This window comes from Cucurbita moschata, unplaced genomic scaffold, assembly GCF_002738365.1.
Source record: "Cucurbita moschata cultivar Rifu unplaced genomic scaffold, Cmos_1.0 Cmo_Scf00022, whole genome shotgun sequence".
Taxonomy (NCBI): domain Eukaryota; kingdom Viridiplantae; phylum Streptophyta; class Magnoliopsida; order Cucurbitales; family Cucurbitaceae; genus Cucurbita; species Cucurbita moschata.
The window spans coordinates 1,726,045-1,746,427 of NW_019268538.1; the positions used below are offsets into that span (position 1 = coordinate 1,726,045).

Genomic DNA, 20,383 nt, shown 5'->3' on the forward strand with positions numbered 1-20,383 from the left:
AAAAAAAAAAAAAAAAAAAAAAAGGCAAAGAACGCTTCAAAAAGAGCCCAACTGATCTAAGAGGTGCCTCCAATCAAGCAAAATAAGATCTAAAAGACAATTAAGAGAGGTGTGACATCAAACAAGGGACCAAACTTCACCCAGGTGAAGATTGTTCAACCCCCGAAGAAACAAAAAATACAAAGACAAGCAAACCACAACGAGCAGCCTTTTTCATGAAAGGGGGAATGGAAAAAAAAACTCCTCCGACATGGAACGACAGCTCCTCAACTTGGCCAAGCTGAAGTTAAGAGTCGCTCCACACTAATCTAGTGAACTAACAAGACCACAAGAAATGATCAATAACCTCAGCCACTTCCCTACAATGGATACAACACTGGGCCGAATCAAATTGGGTGAAAACCTCTGAACATGATGCAAAGTATTAACCTTGCCGTGGATGGTTTGCCCAACAAAAAAATTTACAAATAGAAAATCCACCTCAAGGTATTGTTATTTTGTACGGGAAAATCTTGTAACATGAAGAAGTCAAAAATAGTATCAATATGTGGTTGCCAAAAGCCAGTATAGAAGTTCAGAGCGCTTGCTCACGGTATATGTAAAGGCATATGGATCAAGAGAGTTCAAAGTGAATTGGAAAAAGTTGTTTATCACCAGTATAGATGATGTGTGACAATCAAGTTGCAACAGGCATTACAAAAACTCTAATTCATCATGATAAGACAAAACATTCAAAAATTGATCAAATTTTCATCTCAGAAAAAGTCAATAATAAAGTGGTTCAATATCCTTACAGAAGACCTATCTCTCACTAATATTCCCTTAAGCAATTAGGTTTTACAAGGTCAAGTTTTAGAGCCCAGCCGTTACTATTTCTTTCGGAGTTCCGAATTCATCAGTTGTTTTGGAAACACTCAGATGAGAACGGCTTGATTTCAACTCTCCTCTAAATTCGATTAAAACGAAAACAAACACAAATTAGAAAAGAACAAGAAGAAAAATTGAAAAAATGATAGTAATCAACAAAATATAAAGCGTCAACTGATACCGTAGTAACAACAGCAAGAGCAGCAAGAGAAAAACCAATCCCGATCGAAAACCACGCTCTCAGAACCCTGCAACGATTCACATAAATGTAAAATAAATAAACAAAGAGTAAAAACAAAAATTAAGTACTCCACGGACAGCAATACTACAAGAGACAGTGAAAATCGAAAGAGAAACCTGGCATGTCTTCGTCCAAAATGGAAAATAGGTTCGTTGAACGAGGTGATCTTACAATCACAATACCAGCAGGAAACAGCATTTGAGAGACCTTTGCGAGACGTGCTAAGAGGGAGTAGTGGAGGAACGCGAGCGTGAGCGTCGGCCTCAGCCCTGGGTCTCTTACTGAGCCTCCATCTTCCTGACATTCTGCCTGCATGTCCAGTTTCCTTCCGTCGAAGGGCGGACGACGCTTAAATACTATAATGAAATTAAAATATATATATATATATAACAATAATAGTAAAAATTAAATTAAATTACACCCGAATTTTTTATTAAAACCTAAAGCGAGTATAGTTCGACCATAATTGATACAGTATTCAAGTCTTTTTATCAAGAAAATGATGACAAGGGAAGTCTATTAAGAGAAAAGTCAACGCGTCGGTGAAAGTCAACAATTTTTTTACGATACAAAAAATGAATATATTCTAATGGTAATTCACTTTTTTTTTTAGTCATGTTAGGCTAAATACTTATTAATAGGACATTTATGAGAGTGATTGCCTTTATATGCACAAATTTGTCATTGATGTATGAATAACATTACAATGAAAGCCTTCCCGAAACTCTAGTCTGTTAGGTAAATATTTACGAACGAGACATCTTGTGCAAAATAACACTGTTTAAAGTTTCTTCGAAGGATAGATGGACACATCGTATGCCCTAATAACCACTAGATACATATTTTGAAGTAATTTTATCGTGACAATCTCTTCAAAGAATTCTCCGAGCATGTGAAAACAGTGGTATTAGGAAAGTAATAGAGTTAAGGGAAGAACACAACACATAAAAAAGGAAAGAAAAATTCAAGGGTCAGTGAGTGGCAAACCGATATAGCTTTAGAAGAGCAAAAGAAGACTTGAATATGAAAAAAAAAAAGGACTCGTTACAACCTAGCTTGACTAAGAATGACCTAAAAATCTAAAATAATCTAAATAGGCTCTGATACTGTTTAAAATAATATAGATAGACTCTGATACCGTTTAAAACAGCTCAAATCCACCACTAGTAGATAATGTCTATTTTAGCTCATTACGTATCGCTATAAACTTCACAATTTTAAAACTTATCTCTAAGAGACAAGTTTCCAAACCTTTATAAGAAATGTTTAGTTGGGACCGAGAAGCAAAACATCTTTAATAAGTTTAACATCATTAGCCGATGACAATATACTTATAAATATAACCCTAATCTTAAGTTGTCAAGAGAGACGCTGACGAAAAGTAATTGAGAGAGAGAGAGAGAGATCCAATATAAGCCGATAAGAACACAGCCACTCTAAGACCAGTCGTCTTAGTCGACACTAAACATCAAGCAGCACTAGCCATAGACTCGATCAGTATTTTGTAACCTTCAGGAACGGGTGTCTGCGTCTGAACGCACTCCGCGAGCGCAGGAACATCAGAGCTCACGTCTAACACCCTGGCCAGTAAAAGCAGCAAATGAAAGTCCGAAATTCGCTTCACAAATGTAAGCCCTTTCGAACGGTCTAGGTGATTCTTCAATGCCTTCATTGTCACTGGAACGTTTCGGTTTTCGATGGGAAAAGTCGTAGAAAGTGGACCCTGCATCACAACGATTTCATTAGCATAAGCACGTCCAAGCAAAGAGTAGGGTCGTGACAAGGCCAATCGACAAATAGTGCGTTCATATCGACAAATAGTGCGTTCATATGGAGATTTAAAATTATGCCAAGCACGAACAATAAAATTTATTCAACACCACATGAAAATAATATTAGGGTAGCTTCTAAAATAAGGTCTCTGACATGTTTATGAAGTCATGAGCAAGAACCCATGTAGTTTCCAAATGAAAATGCTGATAAAGCAAGAGGGGTTCTTTTTTTGCTTGAAACCGCGGGAGAAACAGGACATCCATCATCAAATATGAATTGAAAGATAAACACACATTGAATGTCTAAAAGAGAAAACTATTTCAAATCAAATATGCAAACTGACAGCTTCATAAAACAAGATAAATGTATCAGCCCAAGTCTACCGCTAGCAAGATAAATGTATCAGCCCAAGTCTACCACTAGCGGATATTGTCCTCTTTGGGCTTTTTCTTTCGAGTTTTTCCTCAAGGTTTTTGGTTTTTAAAACGTGTCTGCTAGGGAGAGGTTTCCACACCCTTGTAAAGAATGTTTTGTTCCCCTCTCCAACCGATGTGGGATCTCACTATCCACCCCTTCGGAATCCAACTTCGTTCTCCTCTCCAACTGATGTGGGATCAGACAATAAAGATCGTAGAAACATTCATATTGATATAATCCACCACACAGCCCCAACAACATAAAAGAACGTCCCCAAATATAGCAGTGCTAATCCCTCCCATGTAAGACTAGCACCAAGCCAAAGAATTGATCTTCTTGGGCACTCTAACCTTCCACAGCGAAGATAATGAAAAGAACTTGGAGGGGTGAGGATTACACCAGAGAAAGAAGAGAAATTTACAATAAAATCCCTTCGAAGGATTAAAAATCCATAAATGGAGGACCTTGAAGCCCAACACAAAAGGCGACCAATGGAGAATGTAATGCTTACGTCAAAATTACACTACTGGAATTGCACCAATTTACACAGAAGAAAAGAAGACAAAAGCCACAGACACAAACTTCAAAGAAGAAAGATGGTTCAGATGAGGAAAAGGAAAGGGACTATCCCCCACACAATAGTTCTCCCAAATTGGAAAATTGAGTCATCCAGCAGTGAATTTGAAAAACCTGAGAAGGAAGCTCCAAAGTAGGCAACCGAGCTAGATTTTGAGGGTTCGTAAAAGTGTCTTTAGTCCCACATGCTTACTCGAGAAGACGAGGATTATACTCACTATGACCCTATGCCTCAAAATCAATAGGCTTTGAAACAACCTCCCACCCTCATCAACACCCTCCTACAAAAGTCCCTCATGATCTTCTTCTCCTCCCTATTACTTACTGTTGAAGGGGGGGGCTTAACTACAGAACTAAAGTATGGCAGAATCTCACTCAAAACAGATAAGAAAAGTGTTGTATTTCCACCCTTGGAGAGAACTCTAAAAGGAGAGACATTTTTTGATATTTTCCACAACTAGATTCCAAAACAATAAATGTTTTTTAGGGGGAAAAGAAAAAGAAACAAGGCTTTCATTTAGAATAAATGGAAGGAAACAAGGGGAATACAAAAAACCAACCCCCAAAAGGAGCCAAGCTAACAACAAATGATTGGAAGTATGACCAAGGAAAGCACTAACTTTAACGGTCCCTATTAGGCACGTTTTAAAACCTTGAGGAGAAGCCCAGAAGTGAAAGTCCAAAGAAGACAATTTCTGCTAGCAGTGGGCTTGGACCGTTACACTAACTATATGTGGTAAGAAGTCACTCTACTTCACACCCAATATAGATGGCCATCCATCCAGCCAGCCAGCTTACAACAGATCACAGTTCGCAATTGTTACCAATCACAAAACTCTTATCTATAATTAAGACCAAATATGATTTCACAAACAGATACGAATATGTTAAGGCTAACCAGAGAGGTCTCCCTAACCGAGAAAAATTGGTTCTATTAACAACAAACTAAAAATGAGAGAGGCGAATTCTTTACCTCCCCACATGGAACCCCTCGATATGACCCTAATCTATTATCGTTGACACTGATTTGGTCCGGACATCAACAGCAGCCAGGAAAAGAAAAGGGATAATGGATATCCCTGCCTAACCTGTCCCTAGAAGCTAAACTCTTTGCTCTAAGTTTCCCCTTTAACATGAATTAATCAACTAACCTAAGGCAATTCCAAGGAACCAAAATACAAGCAAATTATAGGAATCCAAGAATTCTATGAACCCAAGTAGCTAAATCTTTGCAATTATCACATTCATTCAAAAGAAACATGTTTTTGGTTATTATGAAGAGAAAAACACACCCAAATCAACGCAGCAGCAGAGGAATCAAGTAATCTAATAAGTAAAATTAAAGGGATCACGAACCTGATGGTCGAAAATCTTTACCACCACCAGGAAGAAATCATTGTCAACATCTCTAGTGTCTTTGACACCGACAACAACGTCCTTCTTCATCTTGGATAGCTTAGGATCAAAATCCTCTTGAATATCCGTCTCAAACCAACCTTCCTTGAACAATTTAATACACACATCACTCATTTGAAAAGCCTCAAAATGAACATCAGCACCCCCATCTTCGTTCACCTCCAGCTTCACAACTGCTGTCACCCACTCCTTCAACCCGCTCTCGGAGTGAAACTCAGCTGCCTGAAGTACTTCCCTGTTGGATAAGGTGTAGTCCTTCCTCTCCCGACTAATTGTCTGCGTGAATATAAACCCAACTTTCCTCATCCCCAAACCAACAGCAATCGCTTCCACCAATCTTTCCTCATCTTGATCTCGGAAGAACAGTAAATTATCCTCAGTCCCTTGCTGTGGCGGCTCATATATGAAATCTACCTCGACCTTGCCTTCCGTCGACACCGTTCCGTACATAAATCCCCCACGTTTGACGGCGAAGGCTAGCGTTTCATTAACATAATGCTGGAAAGCATTCGCGCAATCCCTGTCGAACGAAACCAATTCACAGTGGGGATTTTCTTGACGGGTGATCCGCATCTGCCTAGCGATTAGATCATCCATAGTCATTTTACGGCCAAAAGATCCAGCGGGATGGATGGAAGGTCCAGCAACAGTACGCTCACCCTCATAAGCAAGATACACAATAGAGCCATGAGAGAGATTGAGTGAGGAAAGAAGGGTATTAGGATTAGACATGTCCATGAATTTCGAACGATCGCCATGAGCATTAGCCAACAGAATATTTTGGTTAGTGGAGAGGGTTTGGTTGTGGATTGGAATCTTGAGCTGAGATTGAATAATCGCTTTGAGTTGAGCGATCGTAATGTGTGGACTCTCTACAGCAACACGCTCCAGGCCATCTCTGCTGCGAATTCTGAGCATCATATTGCTGCCGGCGGAAATTCTAGTGTGAATTTCTTTAGGAGGCGATTGATCGTTGTTGAAAAGAGAGATTTGAGGAAGAACTGCTGCAAGTCGGCGGTGGGTCTAAGAAAACGCTGCCGGAATCAACGGAAGTCGATCGGTACCGTGGTGGGTTGGATTGTATCTATATATCGAAGCGGAAGAATTCCGCAACGGATTGGGAATCGCGAATAAACAATTTCCTAATTTTCTGCTTTGCGCTAAATCATTAACCCCTTTTCTTTTAATGCGCAAATTTAATTGTTTGGGCTTTGAAAATCCTGTGCTCTAAATTTCTGATTTTTTAAGAAAAATCTAATATTTAGGTTTTATGATTTTCTTGTTTGAAAGTTTGGATTTTTTTATTCGTAATTTAGGGCTTCAGATTTCATATTAGGGGAGGTTTAGGAATTTCCTTTTTTTTTCTAATTTTAAAATTTTTTTAAAAAAATCTCCCTTTAAAATATAAATTTATATATTATAGATAAGTTAATTTAAAAAAGATTTAAAACGTTAACTACTCGTATATTTAATAATTTAAAATTTTAAAAATTTATTAAATACAAAATTGATAGTAGGAAGGAATTACCAGAAATATATAAAAAAAATTACTGTCTAAACATAAACTTAAAGGTCTAACCTGCACCACACGTAGATACCCGTGTAGCCCACCAACAGTGGCTTTGAGAGTGCACGACCTAACCCTTTAGGCATATGATCCAATCCACTTTCCTATCCTTGGGTTGGCTCGAATCGAGGTGCACAAGTGGCTCACTTAGTCGAATCTCCCTGGTTCGGATTGGCTCAACAGCTTTTCAACGACTCAGTTTTGCATTTATGTATCCATTTCACCATTTTGAGTCCTTTTCAATCGATATAGGTGAATTGAACACATTAAGACAAGAGTTTTAAGTGATGATCAACTAACGAAAGCTGAAAAACATCAACTCATACCAAAACTATAAAACTATAAGTAAGCTTAAGTTGGAATGGTAACGAGCTATGTTAAGTGAAATTGATTGATATGAATAACACGTGTCATATAACCTTAATTATATAACATTATCTACTCCGTGTCAGACTCCATGAGGTATTATCATATAGGATAAACATAAATCAAATAGAATATACGTCTCATTAGAAACATATGTCACAATAAGCATAGAAGTAATATTTTGCATATATTTAACTAAACTATGATTTCTATATGTCAAATGATCATATGTTAAATATATTATATACGTCACAAACATTTTTATACATAAAATCAATATTAACAAAAAAAAATACCTTATGAAATTAATTTTCACTAAATAAAATAAAATAAAAATTAAAGGGATGAATTTAGGAGGAGAAAGTAAAGTGGGAAGGAATCGGTTAGGCAATAAGTAAGAGAAATGGAAGAAAGGAGAGGCGGAGAAGGAAGGAAGGCACCAAAATAGGAGAGCGTTAGAGGGAAAGAGGGAGAGGGAATGGGTATTTAAACAGAGCATTGCAAGGGTTAAGTCATCAGGGAAGAAGTTCCAACACAAATAAAAACATTAACAAAAAAAAAACATCAAAAAACACGCATCAGTATCAAGTTCCAAGCCGAAGGGAAGAACCAAAATGGGTTCTGGGTTGTTCTTGTCTGCCCTCCTGCTCTGTCTCTCCGCTGCATCGCTCTGGACGGTCCGCGCCGAAGATCCTTACCTCTTCTTCACTTGGAAGGTCACCTACGGCACCATCTCTCCGCTTGGCGTCCCCCAGCAAGGCATCCTCATCAACGGCGAGTTCCCCGGCCCTAACATCAACTCCACCACCAACAACAACGTCGTTGTCAACATCTTCAACCACCTCGACGAGCCCTTCCTCATTCATTGGAGCGGCATCCAGCACAGGAAGAATTGCTGGCAAGACGGCCTTCCCGGGACCACCTGCCCCATCCCTGCCGGCACCAACTTCACCTACCATTTCCAAGTCAAGGACCAAATCGGAAGCTTCTTCTACTACCCTTCCACCGCCATGCACCGAGCCGCCGGTGGCTTCGGTGGCCTCCGCATCAACAGCCGTCTACTCATCCCCGTCCCTTATGCCGACCCTGAAGACGACTACACCGTCCTCATTGGCGATTGGTATACCAAGAGCCACACCGCTCTGAAGCAACTCCTGGACAGCGGCCGCACCCTGGCTAGACCCGACGGCATCCTCATCAACGGCAAGAACGCAAAGGGCGATGGCAGTGACGAGCCACTCTTCACCATGAAGCCCGAGAAGACCTACAAGTACAGAATTTGCAATGTGGGGCTTAGGACGTCGCTTAACTTCAGAATCCAAAACCATCCCATGAAGCTTGTTGAGATGGAGGGCTCCCACGTGGTGCAAAACGATTACCAATCCCTCGACGTCCACGTGGGGCAATGCTTCTCTGTTTTGGTCACTGCCAACCAAGAGCCCAGAGACTATTACATGGTGGCATCCACTCGGTTCATGAAGACCATTCACATGAGCAAAGCCATTATTCGATACACCAATGGCAAAGGTCCTGCTTCTTCTGATCTTCCAGAGGCACCCATGGGTTGGGCTTGGTCCCTCAATCAATTCCGCACCTTCCGATGGAACCTCACTGCCAGCGCTGCTAGGCCTAACCCCCAAGGCTCCTTCCGCTATGGTTCCATCAACATTACTCGCACCATCAAGCTCGTCAATTCCTTCGGTAACGTCGACGGTAAGCTACGATATGCCATCAACGGCGTCTCTCATGTCGAAACCGAAACTCCATTGAAGCTTGCGGAATACTTCAAAGTCCCTGAGAAGGTGTTCAAGTACGACACGATTACCGACGAGGGATTACCAGAAGGTTCGACCACCATCACTGTGGCTCCTAATGTTCTCAATGCAACCTACCGCAACTTCGTTGAGATCATTTTTGAGAACCACGAGAAGAGGCTCCAATCATGGCATTTGAATGGCTACTCCTTCTTTGCCGTTGCGTAAGTATCACTAATGCAATTGTTTCGTTGTAGCATATATGGGTAATGAATTGTTGTGTTGTTTAATGTGGTTTACAGCATCGAGCCAGGGAAATGGTCTCCAGAAAAGCGAACCAACTACAATCTTCTTGATGCGGTGAGCAGGCACACCATCCAAGTTTTCCCCAAGTCGTGGGCGGCCATTCTTCTGACATTCGACAACTGTGGAATGTGGAACTTGAGGTCTGAGCTGACAGAAAACCGTTACTTGGGACAGCAACTGTATGTCAGTGTCCTTTCCCCAGCTCTGTCGCTCCGAGATGAGTACAACATTCCAGACCGCACTTTGCTATGTGGAGTGGTGAAGGGCATGCCATTACCCAAACCATATACCATTTGAGCTCATTCATCCCCCATTTTCTTCCTTGATTTTTATTTATTTATTTATTTATTTTCAATGTATGATTCTTCCATTTAAACAATAAAAGAATTTATTCTTATCACTATCTCTCCAATTTTATTTATTTCTTACTATATACGATTTGGAACAACGAATCTCTTTATGTTAAACAGATTCATTTTGCAAGTTCGTTATTACGGGTAGTTCCTACAAAGGATCGAACAAATAACGTATACAATACTTGAATTCTCGATGTAGATGCTACATAGTTGGTTCTCATCCTTTAGACCAGTGGGATGACTATGACTATTAGCCGTTAGTAAATTTAATGAAAATGTTTTTTTCGATATTATGGATGACTAGTTATGGAGGGACCGTTTCATTCACCAACTTCCTTGACCTTCCGGCACTGGGCAGGTGTCAGCCCCCATATATGGTCTTATGACTTTGCGGAGGCCTCCCGAAGTTCCAAGGCTATTTTGCCGAGTTTCTTAGATAATCAATAATAATTTATGTTAGTTAATAATTGTTTATTTAGAAAATTATGTTAATTAATAATTGTTTATTTAGAAAATTTATGTTAATTAATAATTCTTAGTTCGATACTTTTGTATCTTAAATTATGTTCATAATTTTCGATATTGTTCCCCAAAATTATAATGAATTAACATAATTTAAGATACAAAAGTATCGAACTAAGAATTATTAATTAACATAAATTTTCTAAATAAAAAATTATTAATTAACATAATTTTCTAAATAAACAATTATTAATTAACATAATTTTCTAAATAAACAATTATTAATTAACATAATTTTCTAAATAAACAATTATTAATTAACATAATTTTCTAAATAAACAATTATTAATTAACATAATTTTCTAAATAAACAATTATTAATTAACATAATTTTCTAAATAAACAATTATTAATTAACATAATTTTCTAAATAAACAATTATTAATTAACATAATTTTCTAAATAAACAATTATTAATTAACATAATTTTCTAAATAAACAATTATTAATTAACATAATTTTCTAAATAAACAATTATTAATTAACATAATTTTCTAAATAAACAATTATTAATTAACATAATTTTCTAAATAAACAATTATTAATTAACATAATTTTCTAAATAAACAATTATTAATTAACATAATTTTCTAAATAAACAATTATTAATTAACATAATTTTCTAAATAAACAATTATTAATTAACATAATTTTCTAAATAAACAATTATTAATTAACATAATTTTCTAAATAAACAATTATTAATTAACATAATTTTCTAAATAAACAATTATTAATTAACATAATTTTCTAAATAAACAATTATTAATTAACATAATTTTCTAAATAAACAATTATTAATTAACATAATTTTCTAAATAAACAATTATTAATTAACATAATTTTCTAAATAAACAATTATTAATTAACATAATTTTCTAAATAAACAATTATTAATTAACATAATTTTCTAAATAAACAATTATTAATTAACATAATTTTCTAAATAAACAATTATTAATTAACATAATTTTCTAAATAAACAATTATTAATTAACATAATTTTCTAAATAAACAATTATTAATTAACATAATTTTCTAAATAAACAATTATTAATTAACATAATTTTCTAAATAAACAATTATTAATTAACATAATTTTCTAAATAAACAATTATTAATTAACATAATTTTCTAAATAAACAATTATTAATTAACATAATTTTCTAAATGAACAATTATTAATTAACATAATTTTCTAAATAAACAATTATTAATGAACATAATTTTCTAAATAAACAATTATTAATTAACATAATTTTCTAAATAAACAATTATTAACTAACATAAATTATTATTGATTATCTAAGAAACTCGGCAAAATAGCCTTGGAACTTCGGGAGGCCTCCGCAAAGTCATAAGACCATATATGGGGGCTGACACCTGCCCAGTGCCGGAAGGTCAAGGAAGTTGGTGAATGAAACGGTCCCTCCATAACTAGTCATCCATAATATCGAAAAAAACATTTTCATTAAATTTACTAACGGCTAATAGTCATAGTCATCCCACTGGTCTAAAGGATGAGAACCAACTATGTAGCATCTACATCGAGAATTCAAGTATTGTATACGTTATTTGTTCGATCCTTTGTAGGAACTACCCGTAATAACGAACTTGCAAAATGAATCTGTTTAACATAAAGAGATTCGTTGTTCCAAATCGTATATAGTAAGAAATAAATAAAATTGGAGAGATAGTGATAAGAATAAATTCTTTTATTGTTTAAATGGAAGAATCATACATTGAAAATAAATAAATAAATAAATAAAAATCAAGGAAGAAAATGGGGGATGAATGAGCTCAAATGGTATATGGTTTGGGTAATGGCATGCCCTTCACCACTCCACATAGCAAAGTGCGGTCTGGAATGTTGTACTCATCTCGGAGCGACAGAGCTGGGGAAAGGACACTGACATACAGTTGCTGTCCCAAGTAACGGTTTTCTGTCAGCTCAGACCTCAAGTTCCACATTCCACAGTTGTCGAATGTCAGAAGAATGGCCGCCCACGACTTGGGGAAAACTTGGATGGTGTGCCTGCTCACCGCATCAAGAAGATTGTAGTTGGTTCGCTTTTCTGGAGACCATTTCCCTGGCTCGATGCTGTAAACCACATTAAACAACACAACAATTCATTACCCATATATGCTACAACGAAACAATTGCATTAGTGATACTTACGCAACGGCAAAGAAGGAGTAGCCATTCAAATGCCATGATTGGAGCCTCTTCTCGTGGTTCTCAAAAATGATCTCAACGAAGTTGCGGTAGGTTGCATTGAGAACATTAGGAGCCACAGTGATGGTGGTCGAACCTTCTGGTAATCCCTCGTCGGTAATCGTGTCGTACTTGAACACCTTCTCAGGGACTTTGAAGTATTCCGCAAGCTTCAATGGAGTTTCGGTTTCGACATGAGAGACGCCGTTGATGGCATATCGTAGCTTACCGTCGACGTTACCGAAGGAATTGACGAGCTTGATGGTGCGAGTAATGTTGATGGAACCATAGCGGAAGGAGCCTTGGGGGTTAGGCCTAGCAGCGCTGGCAGTGAGGTTCCATCGGAAGGTGCGGAATTGATTGAGGGACCAAGCCCAACCCATGGGTGCCTCTGGAAGATCAGAAGAAGCAGGACCTTTGCCATTGGTGTATCGAATAATGGCTTTGCTCATGTGAATGGTCTTCATGAACCGAGTGGATGCCACCATGTAATAGTCTCTGGGCTCTTGGTTGGCAGTGACCAAAACAGAGAAGCATTGCCCCACGTGGACGTCGAGGGATTGGTAATCGTTTTGCACCACGTGGGAGCCCTCCATCTCAACAAGCTTCATGGGATGGTTTTGGATTCTGAAGTTAAGCGACGTCCTAAGCCCCACATTGCAAATTCTGTACTTGTAGGTCTTCTCGGGCTTCATGGTGAAGAGTGGCTCGTCACTGCCATCGCCCTTTGCGTTCTTGCCGTTGATGAGGATGCCGTCGGGTCTAGCCAGGGTGCGGCCGCTGTCCAGGAGTTGCTTCAGAGCGGTGTGGCTCTTGGTATACCAATCGCCAATGAGGACGGTGTAGTCGTCTTCAGGGTCGGCATAAGGGACGGGGATGAGTAGACGGCTGTTGATGCGGAGGCCCGGTGTAGTCGTCTTCAGGGTCGGCATAAGGGACGGGGATGAGTAGACGGCTGTTGATGCGGAGGCCACCGAAGCCACCGGCGGCTCGGTGCATGGCGGTGGAAGGGTAGTAGAAGAAGCTTCCGATTTGGTCCTTGACTTGGAAATGGTAGGTGAAGTTGGTGCCGGCAGGGATGGGGCAGGTGGTCCCGGGAAGGCCGTCTTGCCAGCAATTCTTCCTGTGCTGGATGCCGCTCCAATGAATGAGGAAGGGCTCGTCGAGGTGGTTGAAGATGTTGACAACGACGTTGTTGTTGGTGGTGGAGTTGATGTTAGGGCCGGGGAACTCGCCGTTGATGAGGATGCCTTGCTGGGGGACGCCAAGCGGAGAGATGGTGCCGTAGGTGACCTTCCAAGTGAAGAAGAGGTAAGGATCTTCGGCGCGGACCGTCCANTTTTATTTAGAAAATTTATGTTAATTAATAATTCTTAGTTCGATACTTTTGTATCTTAAATTATGTTAATTCATTATAATTTTGGGGAACAATATCGAAAATTATGAACATAATTTAAGATACAAAAGTATCGAACTAAGAATTATTAATTAACATAAATTTTCTAAATAAAAAATTATTAATTAACATAATTTTCTAAATAAACAATTATTAATTAACATAATTTTCTAAATAAACAATTATTAATGAACATAATTTTCTAAATAAACAATTATTAATTAACATAATTTTCTAAATAAACAATTATTAACTAACATAAATTATTATTGATTATCTAAGAAACTCGGCAAAATAGCCTTGGAACTTCGGGAGGCCTCCGCAAAGTCATAAGACCATATATGGGGGCTGACACCTGCCCAGTGCCGGAAGGTCAAGGAAGTTGGTGAATGAAACGGTCCCTCCATAACTAGTCATCCATAATATCGAAAAAAACATTTTCATTAAATTTACTAACGGCTAATAGTCATAGTCATCCCACTGGTCTAAAGGATGAGAACCAACTATGTAGCATCTACATCGAGAATTCAAGTATTGTATACGTTATTTGTTCGATCCTTTGTAGGAACTACCCGTAATAACGAACTTGCAAAATGAATCTGTTTAACATAAAGAGATTCGTTGTTCCAAATCGTATATAGTAAGAAATAAATAAAATTGGAGAGATAGTGATAAGAATAAATTCTTTTATTGTTTAAATGGAAGAATCATACATTGAAAATAAATAAATAAATAAATAAAAATCAAGGAAGAAAATGGGGGATGAATGAGCTCAAATGGTATATGGTTTGGGTAATGGCATGCCCTTCACCACTCCACATAGCAAAGTGCGGTCTGGAATGTTGTACTCATCTCGGAGCGACAGAGCTGGGGAAAGGACACTGACATACAGTTGCTGTCCCAAGTAACGGTTTTCTGTCAGCTCAGACCTCAAGTTCCACATTCCACAGTTGTCGAATGTCAGAAGAATGGCCGCCCACGACTTGGGGAAAACTTGGATGGTGTGCCTGCTCACCGCATCAAGAAGATTGTAGTTGGTTCGCTTTTCTGGAGACCATTTCCCTGGCTCGATGCTGTAAACCACATTAAACAACACAACAATTCATTACCCATATATGCTACAACGAAACAATTGCATTAGTGATACTTACGCAACGGCAAAGAAGGAGTAGCCATTCAAATGCCATGATTGGAGCCTCTTCTCGTGGTTCTCAAAAATGATCTCAACGAAGTTGCGGTAGGTTGCATTGAGAACATTAGGAGCCACAGTGATGGTGGTCGAACCTTCTGGTAATCCCTCGTCGGTAATCGTGTCGTACTTGAACACCTTCTCAGGGACTTTGAAGTATTCCGCAAGCTTCAATGGAGTTTCGGTTTCGACATGAGAGACGCCGTTGATGGCATATCGTAGCTTACCGTCGACGTTACCGAAGGAATTGACGAGCTTGATGGTGCGAGTAATGTTGATGGAACCATAGCGGAAGGAGCCTTGGGGGTTAGGCCTAGCAGCGCTGGCAGTGAGGTTCCATCGGAAGGTGCGGAATTGATTGAGGGACCAAGCCCAACCCATGGGTGCCTCTGGAAGATCAGAAGAAGCAGGACCTTTGCCATTGGTGTATCGAATAATGGCTTTGCTCATGTGAATGGTCTTCATGAACCGAGTGGATGCCACCATGTAATAGTCTCTGGGCTCTTGGTTGGCAGTGACCAAAACAGAGAAGCATTGCCCCACGTGGACGTCGAGGGATTGGTAATCGTTTTGCACCACGTGGGAGCCCTCCATCTCAACAAGCTTCATGGGATGGTTTTGGATTCTGAAGTTAAGCGACGTCCTAAGCCCCACATTGCAAATTCTGTACTTGTAGGTCTTCTCGGGCTTCATGGTGAAGAGTGGCTCGTCACTGCCATCGCCCTTTGCGTTCTTGCCGTTGATGAGGATGCCGTCGGGTCTAGCCAGGGTGCGGCCGCTGTCCAGGAGTTGCTTCAGAGCGGTGTGGCTCTTGGTATACCAATCGCCAATGAGGACGGTGTAGTCGTCTTCAGGGTCGGCATAAGGGACGGGGATGAGTAGACGGCTGTTGATGCGGAGGCCGCCGAAGCCACCGGCGGCTCGGTGCATGGCGGTGGAAGGGTAGTAGAAGAAGCTTCCGATTTGGTCCTTGACTTGGAAATGGTAGGTGAAGTTGGTGCCGGCAGGGATGGGGCAGGTGGTCCCGGGAAGGCCGTCTTGCCAGCAATTCTTCCTGTGCTGGATGCCGCTCCAATGAATGAGGAAGGGCTCGTCGAGGTGGTTGAAGATGTTGACAACGACGTTGTTGTTGGTGGTGGAGTTGATGTTAGGGCCGGGGAACTCGCCGTTGATGAGGATGCCTTGCTGGGGGACGCCAAGCGGAGAGATGGTGCCGTAGGTGACCTTCCAAGTGAAGAAGAGGTAAGGATCTTCGGCGCGGACCGTCCAGAGCGATGCAGCGGAGAGACAGAGCAGGAGGGCAGACAAGAACAACCCAGAACCCATTTTGGTTCTTCCCTTCGGCTTGGAACTTGATACTGATGCGTGTTTTTTGATGTTTTTTTTTTGTTAATGTTTTTATTTGTGTTGGAACTTCTTCCCTGATGACTTAACCCTTGCAATGCTCTGTTTAAATACCCATTCCCTCTCCCTCTTTCCCTCTAACGCTCTCCTATTTTGGTGCCTTCCTTCCTTCTCCGCCTCTCCTTTCTTCCATTTCTCTTACTTATTGCCTAACCGATTCCTTCCCACTTTACTTTCTCCTCCTAAATTCATCCCTTTAATTTTTATTTTATTTTATTTAATTTAATTTAGTTTAAAGATTCGTTTTTGAATAAAATTAAAAAATTGAAATAATTTATGTGATTTGAGTATACTATTTTGGAATGAGAGATGTTAATTTTAAACTATATGTATTTGAATTTTGAATCTAAATCTTGAGGTTGTTATCAAGAATAAATCTAGATTTTGTCTAATTAAAATTTTAAATAGTTTTATTTATTATTATTATTATTATTATTTTTTTTGTAAACGAGTAAATTAAATTTTTTAATTAATATTTTGGGAGAGAAAAATGTTTATTATATTTAATTCTTAATATGAAAATGTGATATTCAATTTAATTAAATATATATTGGGACTCTGGTTTTAATACGAAATATTTACTCCATTCTTTTTAAATATTAGGTGATATCATGGATCCATTTCTTTAGTTAGGTGATATGCATGTTACTTCTCAACCGTGTCTCTGAGGGATAGTTGAACGACCTGTTAGCATTCGAGCCTTCCTTCTCCTTTCAGAACCTACCCGAAAGAGAATTAAGTGTTTCTTGGTAGTGAATATTTGAATAGGATGAACCGCCCCATGGTTTGCTTCGGAACAAAACAATTAGAATTAGGCTCGCTGAACTGGAATGTGTATTAACCATATAGGGGATCCTTCAATGGAGAAGATCCGTCAACCTTAGGAATGTTGTCGGGTTGGACGAGCCACTAACTCGAACGATCAGATTTATAACAACAATATTAATGCGGTGAAGAACGATCATATTTATAATTCGAATGACCACTCAAAACTAGGTTCTACATTCATTCTTTCGAGTCTGATATAACCATTATAGAAAGTGCTAAATAATGAAGCAAAGAGCCTGTTCATATGTGTCTTGATTCTCGATGTTGTAGTAAATATTATGGAACGTTTACAAAAAAAACGTGTTTACATAGTTATAATGAAGAATTTCAAATTCACGGTATCTTATATACCCACTTAATCTCAATTCATGCCTCGACACTGGACTATGTAGGACCATACCATGGCTCGTTAAGCTTCACCTTAGCTAGGAGTCAATAGGGTTTGAAGACTATATTATTTAAAATTTAATTTGCAACTGGTCTTAATTCTTATAATTTTATCACTAATTTATAAATAAACATTAATTCAAATTTTCTTAAGGAGAATCAAAGAGGAGATTTACATTATTGAATATTAATTTTATATAAATGATGCATAATATATATTATATTTTATTATATTGTGTTAAAATGATATAATAATAATAATAATTTTATCCCAACTTTATCTGTTTTGATAATAACAAATCTTTTATTAATTAATTATTTTGGTGTCGAAAAGATATATTCAATGAGTAGCAATGATGTGTACAAATAAAATTGTGACATGTGGATGCTATTTTTAATTGTTTTTCTAAATGTGTTTATAAAAATAATAATAAAATAAAAAAGTGGATAATGAAAGAAAATTTTATTATATTTTTTTTATTTCCAACAAAAATAGATAAAAAAAATCATTAAAAAAAACAAAAAAACAAAAAAACACCCTTCCCAAATCACTTGATCCGTCTCAAATTCCCACAATTGGAGGACGGTATGAATGAATGATCTCAAATGGTATACGGCTTGGGTAACGGCATGCCCTTCACCACGCCACATAGCAAAGTGCGGTCTGGAATGTTGTACTCATCTCGGAGCGACAGAGCTGGGGAAAGGACACTGACATACAGTTGCTGTCCCAAGTAACGGTTTTCTGTCAGCTCAGACCTCAAGTTCCACATTCCACAATTGTCGAATGTCAGAAGAATCGCCGCCCATGACTTGGGATAAACTTGGATGGTGTGTCGGCTCACCGCATCAAGAAGATTGTAGTTGGCTCGCTTTTCTGGAGACCATTTCCCTGGCTCGATGCTGTAAACCACATTAAACAACACAACAATTCATTACCCATATATGCTATAACTCATTGGGGGAATGAAACAATTGTATTAATAATACTTACGCAACGGCAAAGAAGGAGTAGCCATTCAAATGCCATGCTTGGAGCACCTTCTCATGGTTCTCAAAAATGATCTCAACGAAGTTGCGGTAGGTTGCATTGAGAACATTAGGAGCCACAGTGATGGTGGTCGAACCTTCTGGTAATCCCTCGTCGGTAATCGTGTCGTACTTGAACACCTTCTCAGGGACTTTGAAGTATTCCGCAAGCTTCAATGGAGTTTCGGTTTCGACATGAGAGACGCCGTTGATGGCATATCGTAACTTACCGTCGACCTTACCGGCTGAATTGACGAGCTTGATGGTGCGAGTAATGTTGATTGAACCATAGCGGAAGGAGCCTTGGGGGTTGGGTCTAGCTGCACTGGCAGTGAGGTTCCATCGGAAGGTGCGGAATTGATTGAGGGACCAAGCCCACCCAATGGGTGCCTCTGGAAGTTCAGAAGAAGCAGGACCTTTGCCATTGGTGTAACGAATGATGGCTTTAGTTGAAAGAATGTTCTTCAAGAACCGAGTGGATGCCACCATGTAATAGTCTCTGGGCTCTTGATTGGCAGTGACCAAAACAGAGAAGCATTGCCCCACATGGACGTCGAGGGATTGGTAATCGTTTTGGACCACGTGTGAGCCTTCCATCTCAACAAGCTTCATGGAATGGCTTTGGATTCTAAAATTAAGAGATGCCTTAAGCCCCACGTTGCAAATTCTGTACTTGTAAGTCTTCTCGGGCTTCATGGTGAAGAGTGGCTCATCACTGCCATCGCCCTTTTCGTTCTTGCCATTGATCAGGACGCCGTCGGGTCTAGCCAGGGTGCGGCCGCTGTCCAAGAATTGCTTCAAAGTGGTGTGGCTCTTGGAATACCAATCGCCAATGAGGACGGTGTAGTCGTCTTCAGGGTCGGCATAAGGGACGGGGATGAGTAGACGGCTGTTGATGCGGAGGCCGCCGAAGCCACCGGCGGCTCGGTGCATGGCGGTGGAAGGGTAGTAGAAGAAGCTTCCGATTTGGTCCTTGACTTGGAAATGGTAGGTGAAATTGGTGCCAGCAGGGATGGGGCAGGTGGTCCCGGGGAGGCCGTCTTGCCAGCAATTCTTCCTGTGTTGGATGCCGCTCCAATGAATGAGGAAGGGCTCGTCGAGGTGGTTGAAGACGTTGACGACAACGTTGTTGTTGGTGGTGGAGTTGATGTTAGGGCCGGGGAACTCGCCGTTGATGAGGATGCCTTGCTGGGGGACGCCAAGCGGAGAGATGGTGCCGTAGGTGACCTTCCAATTGAAGAAGAGGTAAGGGTCTTCGGCGTGGACAGCCCATAGGGATGCGGCGCAGACGCAGAGCAGCAGGGTAAATATGGACACGAAACTCATTTTGTAGGCTTCCTTATTTTGCTTTGTTTTTTTTTTGTTTTTGTTTTTGTTTTTGTTTTTGTTTTGTATGTAAGCCAAGTTGGTTCCCTGATGGCTAAGCCTTGCAAGCGTTGGTTTATATAGTGGTTTTTAGTTCATTTCCTAACTATTTTCTGCCCGTTTTTTTCTCTAACGGTCCCCTTTTTTCTTGCTTTGGATGATTTTAGCGCCAAGCGTATGACTCTCCTTAATTATAGGAACTTCTGTTTTTTTTTTTTTTTTTTGAAGAATATAAGTGGATCTTAACCTACCTTGAATGATTATATACGAGGGTTAATTTAATCTGAATATGATTTTGGTTTATACGAATTATATTTAGTTTTTATAATATTTTTAAAATTTTGATTATATTTGTTCGCGAAGAATTATGGGACTTTGGATGGGTAGTTTTTTTTTTTTTTTTTTGTGG

The 20,383-nt window shown here is 39.2% G+C and overlaps 5 protein-coding genes across 5 annotated transcripts in view; 1 reads left to right on the forward strand and 4 right to left on the reverse strand.

The window, feature by feature from the left end:
• The window catches only part of LOC111459160 (membrane-bound transcription factor site-2 protease homolog), an 8,820-nt gene extending 7,375 nt beyond the window's left edge, over nucleotides 1-1,445 (reverse strand). The window contains exons 1-2 of the mRNA XM_023101926.1: nucleotides 1,225-1,445; nucleotides 1,049-1,115 (exon numbers count right to left, since the gene is read on the reverse strand). Of these exons, the coding sequence (XP_022957694.1) occupies nucleotides 1,049-1,115; nucleotides 1,225-1,412 (255 nt within the window). The 5' untranslated portion in view covers nucleotides 1,413-1,445. The remainder of the gene's footprint in view (nucleotides 1-1,048; nucleotides 1,116-1,224) is intronic.
• A 957-nt stretch (nucleotides 1,446-2,402) lies between these two features.
• On the reverse strand, nucleotides 2,403-6,492 carry LOC111459587 (NPL4-like protein 1). The gene is made up of 2 exons (XM_023102569.1): nucleotides 5,231-6,492; nucleotides 2,403-2,831 (listed from the first exon to the last, which is right to left on the reverse strand). Exons 1-2 carry the CDS (start codon nucleotides 6,209-6,211, stop codon nucleotides 2,577-2,579), a joined length of 1,236 nt encoding a protein of 411 aa, XP_022958337.1. The 5' UTR covers nucleotides 6,212-6,492; the 3' UTR covers nucleotides 2,403-2,576.
• A 1,093-nt stretch (nucleotides 6,493-7,585) lies between these two features.
• Nucleotides 7,586-9,629, forward strand: LOC111459617 (L-ascorbate oxidase homolog). Its single transcript, XM_023102606.1, has 2 exons — nucleotides 7,586-9,201; nucleotides 9,280-9,629. The coding sequence occupies exons 1-2, from the start codon at nucleotides 7,838-7,840 to the stop codon at nucleotides 9,578-9,580; spliced, it is 1,665 nt and encodes a 554-aa protein (XP_022958374.1). The 5' UTR covers nucleotides 7,586-7,837; the 3' UTR covers nucleotides 9,581-9,629.
• Nucleotides 9,630-14,495: 4,866 nt separating this feature from the next.
• Nucleotides 14,496-16,539, reverse strand: LOC111459149 (L-ascorbate oxidase homolog). Its single transcript, XM_023101915.1, has 2 exons — nucleotides 14,924-16,539; nucleotides 14,496-14,845 (listed from the first exon to the last, which is right to left on the reverse strand). Exons 1-2 carry the CDS (start codon nucleotides 16,285-16,287, stop codon nucleotides 14,545-14,547), a joined length of 1,665 nt encoding a protein of 554 aa, XP_022957683.1. The 5' UTR covers nucleotides 16,288-16,539; the 3' UTR covers nucleotides 14,496-14,544.
• Nucleotides 16,540-18,099: 1,560 nt separating this feature from the next.
• Nucleotides 18,100-20,033, reverse strand: LOC111459150 (L-ascorbate oxidase homolog). The gene is made up of 2 exons (XM_023101916.1): nucleotides 18,575-20,033; nucleotides 18,100-18,483 (listed from the first exon to the last, which is right to left on the reverse strand). Exons 1-2 carry the CDS (start codon nucleotides 19,933-19,935, stop codon nucleotides 18,183-18,185), a joined length of 1,662 nt encoding a protein of 553 aa, XP_022957684.1. The 5' UTR covers nucleotides 19,936-20,033; the 3' UTR covers nucleotides 18,100-18,182.
• Nucleotides 20,034-20,383: the final 350 nt, after the last annotated feature.

What these genes read in the sequence shown, in the direction of transcription:
- LOC111459150 (XM_023101916.1), bottom strand. Translation starts at nt 19,935, where the DNA reads ATGAGTTTCGTGTCCATATTTACCCTGCTGCTCTGCGTCTGCGCCGCA. An exon ending in TACTCCTTCTTTGCCGTTGC is followed by an intron (nt 18,484 to 18,574) that starts GTAAGTATTATT and finishes TGTGGTTTACAG; the next exon opens with CATCGAGCCAGGGAAATGGT.
- LOC111459587 (XM_023102569.1), bottom strand. Translation starts at nt 6,211, where the DNA reads ATGATGCTCAGAATTCGCAGCAGAGATGGCCTGGAGCGTGTTGCTGTA. An exon ending in TAAAGATTTTCGACCATCAG is followed by an intron (nt 2,832 to 5,230) that starts GTTCGTGATCCC and finishes GTTGTGATGCAG; the next exon opens with GGTCCACTTTCTACGACTTT.
- LOC111459149 (XM_023101915.1), bottom strand. Translation starts at nt 16,287, where the DNA reads ATGGGTTCTGGGTTGTTCTTGTCTGCCCTCCTGCTCTGTCTCTCCGCT. An exon ending in TACTCCTTCTTTGCCGTTGC is followed by an intron (nt 14,846 to 14,923) that starts GTAAGTATCACT and finishes TGTGGTTTACAG; the next exon opens with CATCGAGCCAGGGAAATGGT.
- LOC111459617 (XM_023102606.1), top strand. Translation starts at nt 7,838, where the DNA reads ATGGGTTCTGGGTTGTTCTTGTCTGCCCTCCTGCTCTGTCTCTCCGCT. An exon ending in TACTCCTTCTTTGCCGTTGC is followed by an intron (nt 9,202 to 9,279) that starts GTAAGTATCACT and finishes TGTGGTTTACAG; the next exon opens with CATCGAGCCAGGGAAATGGT.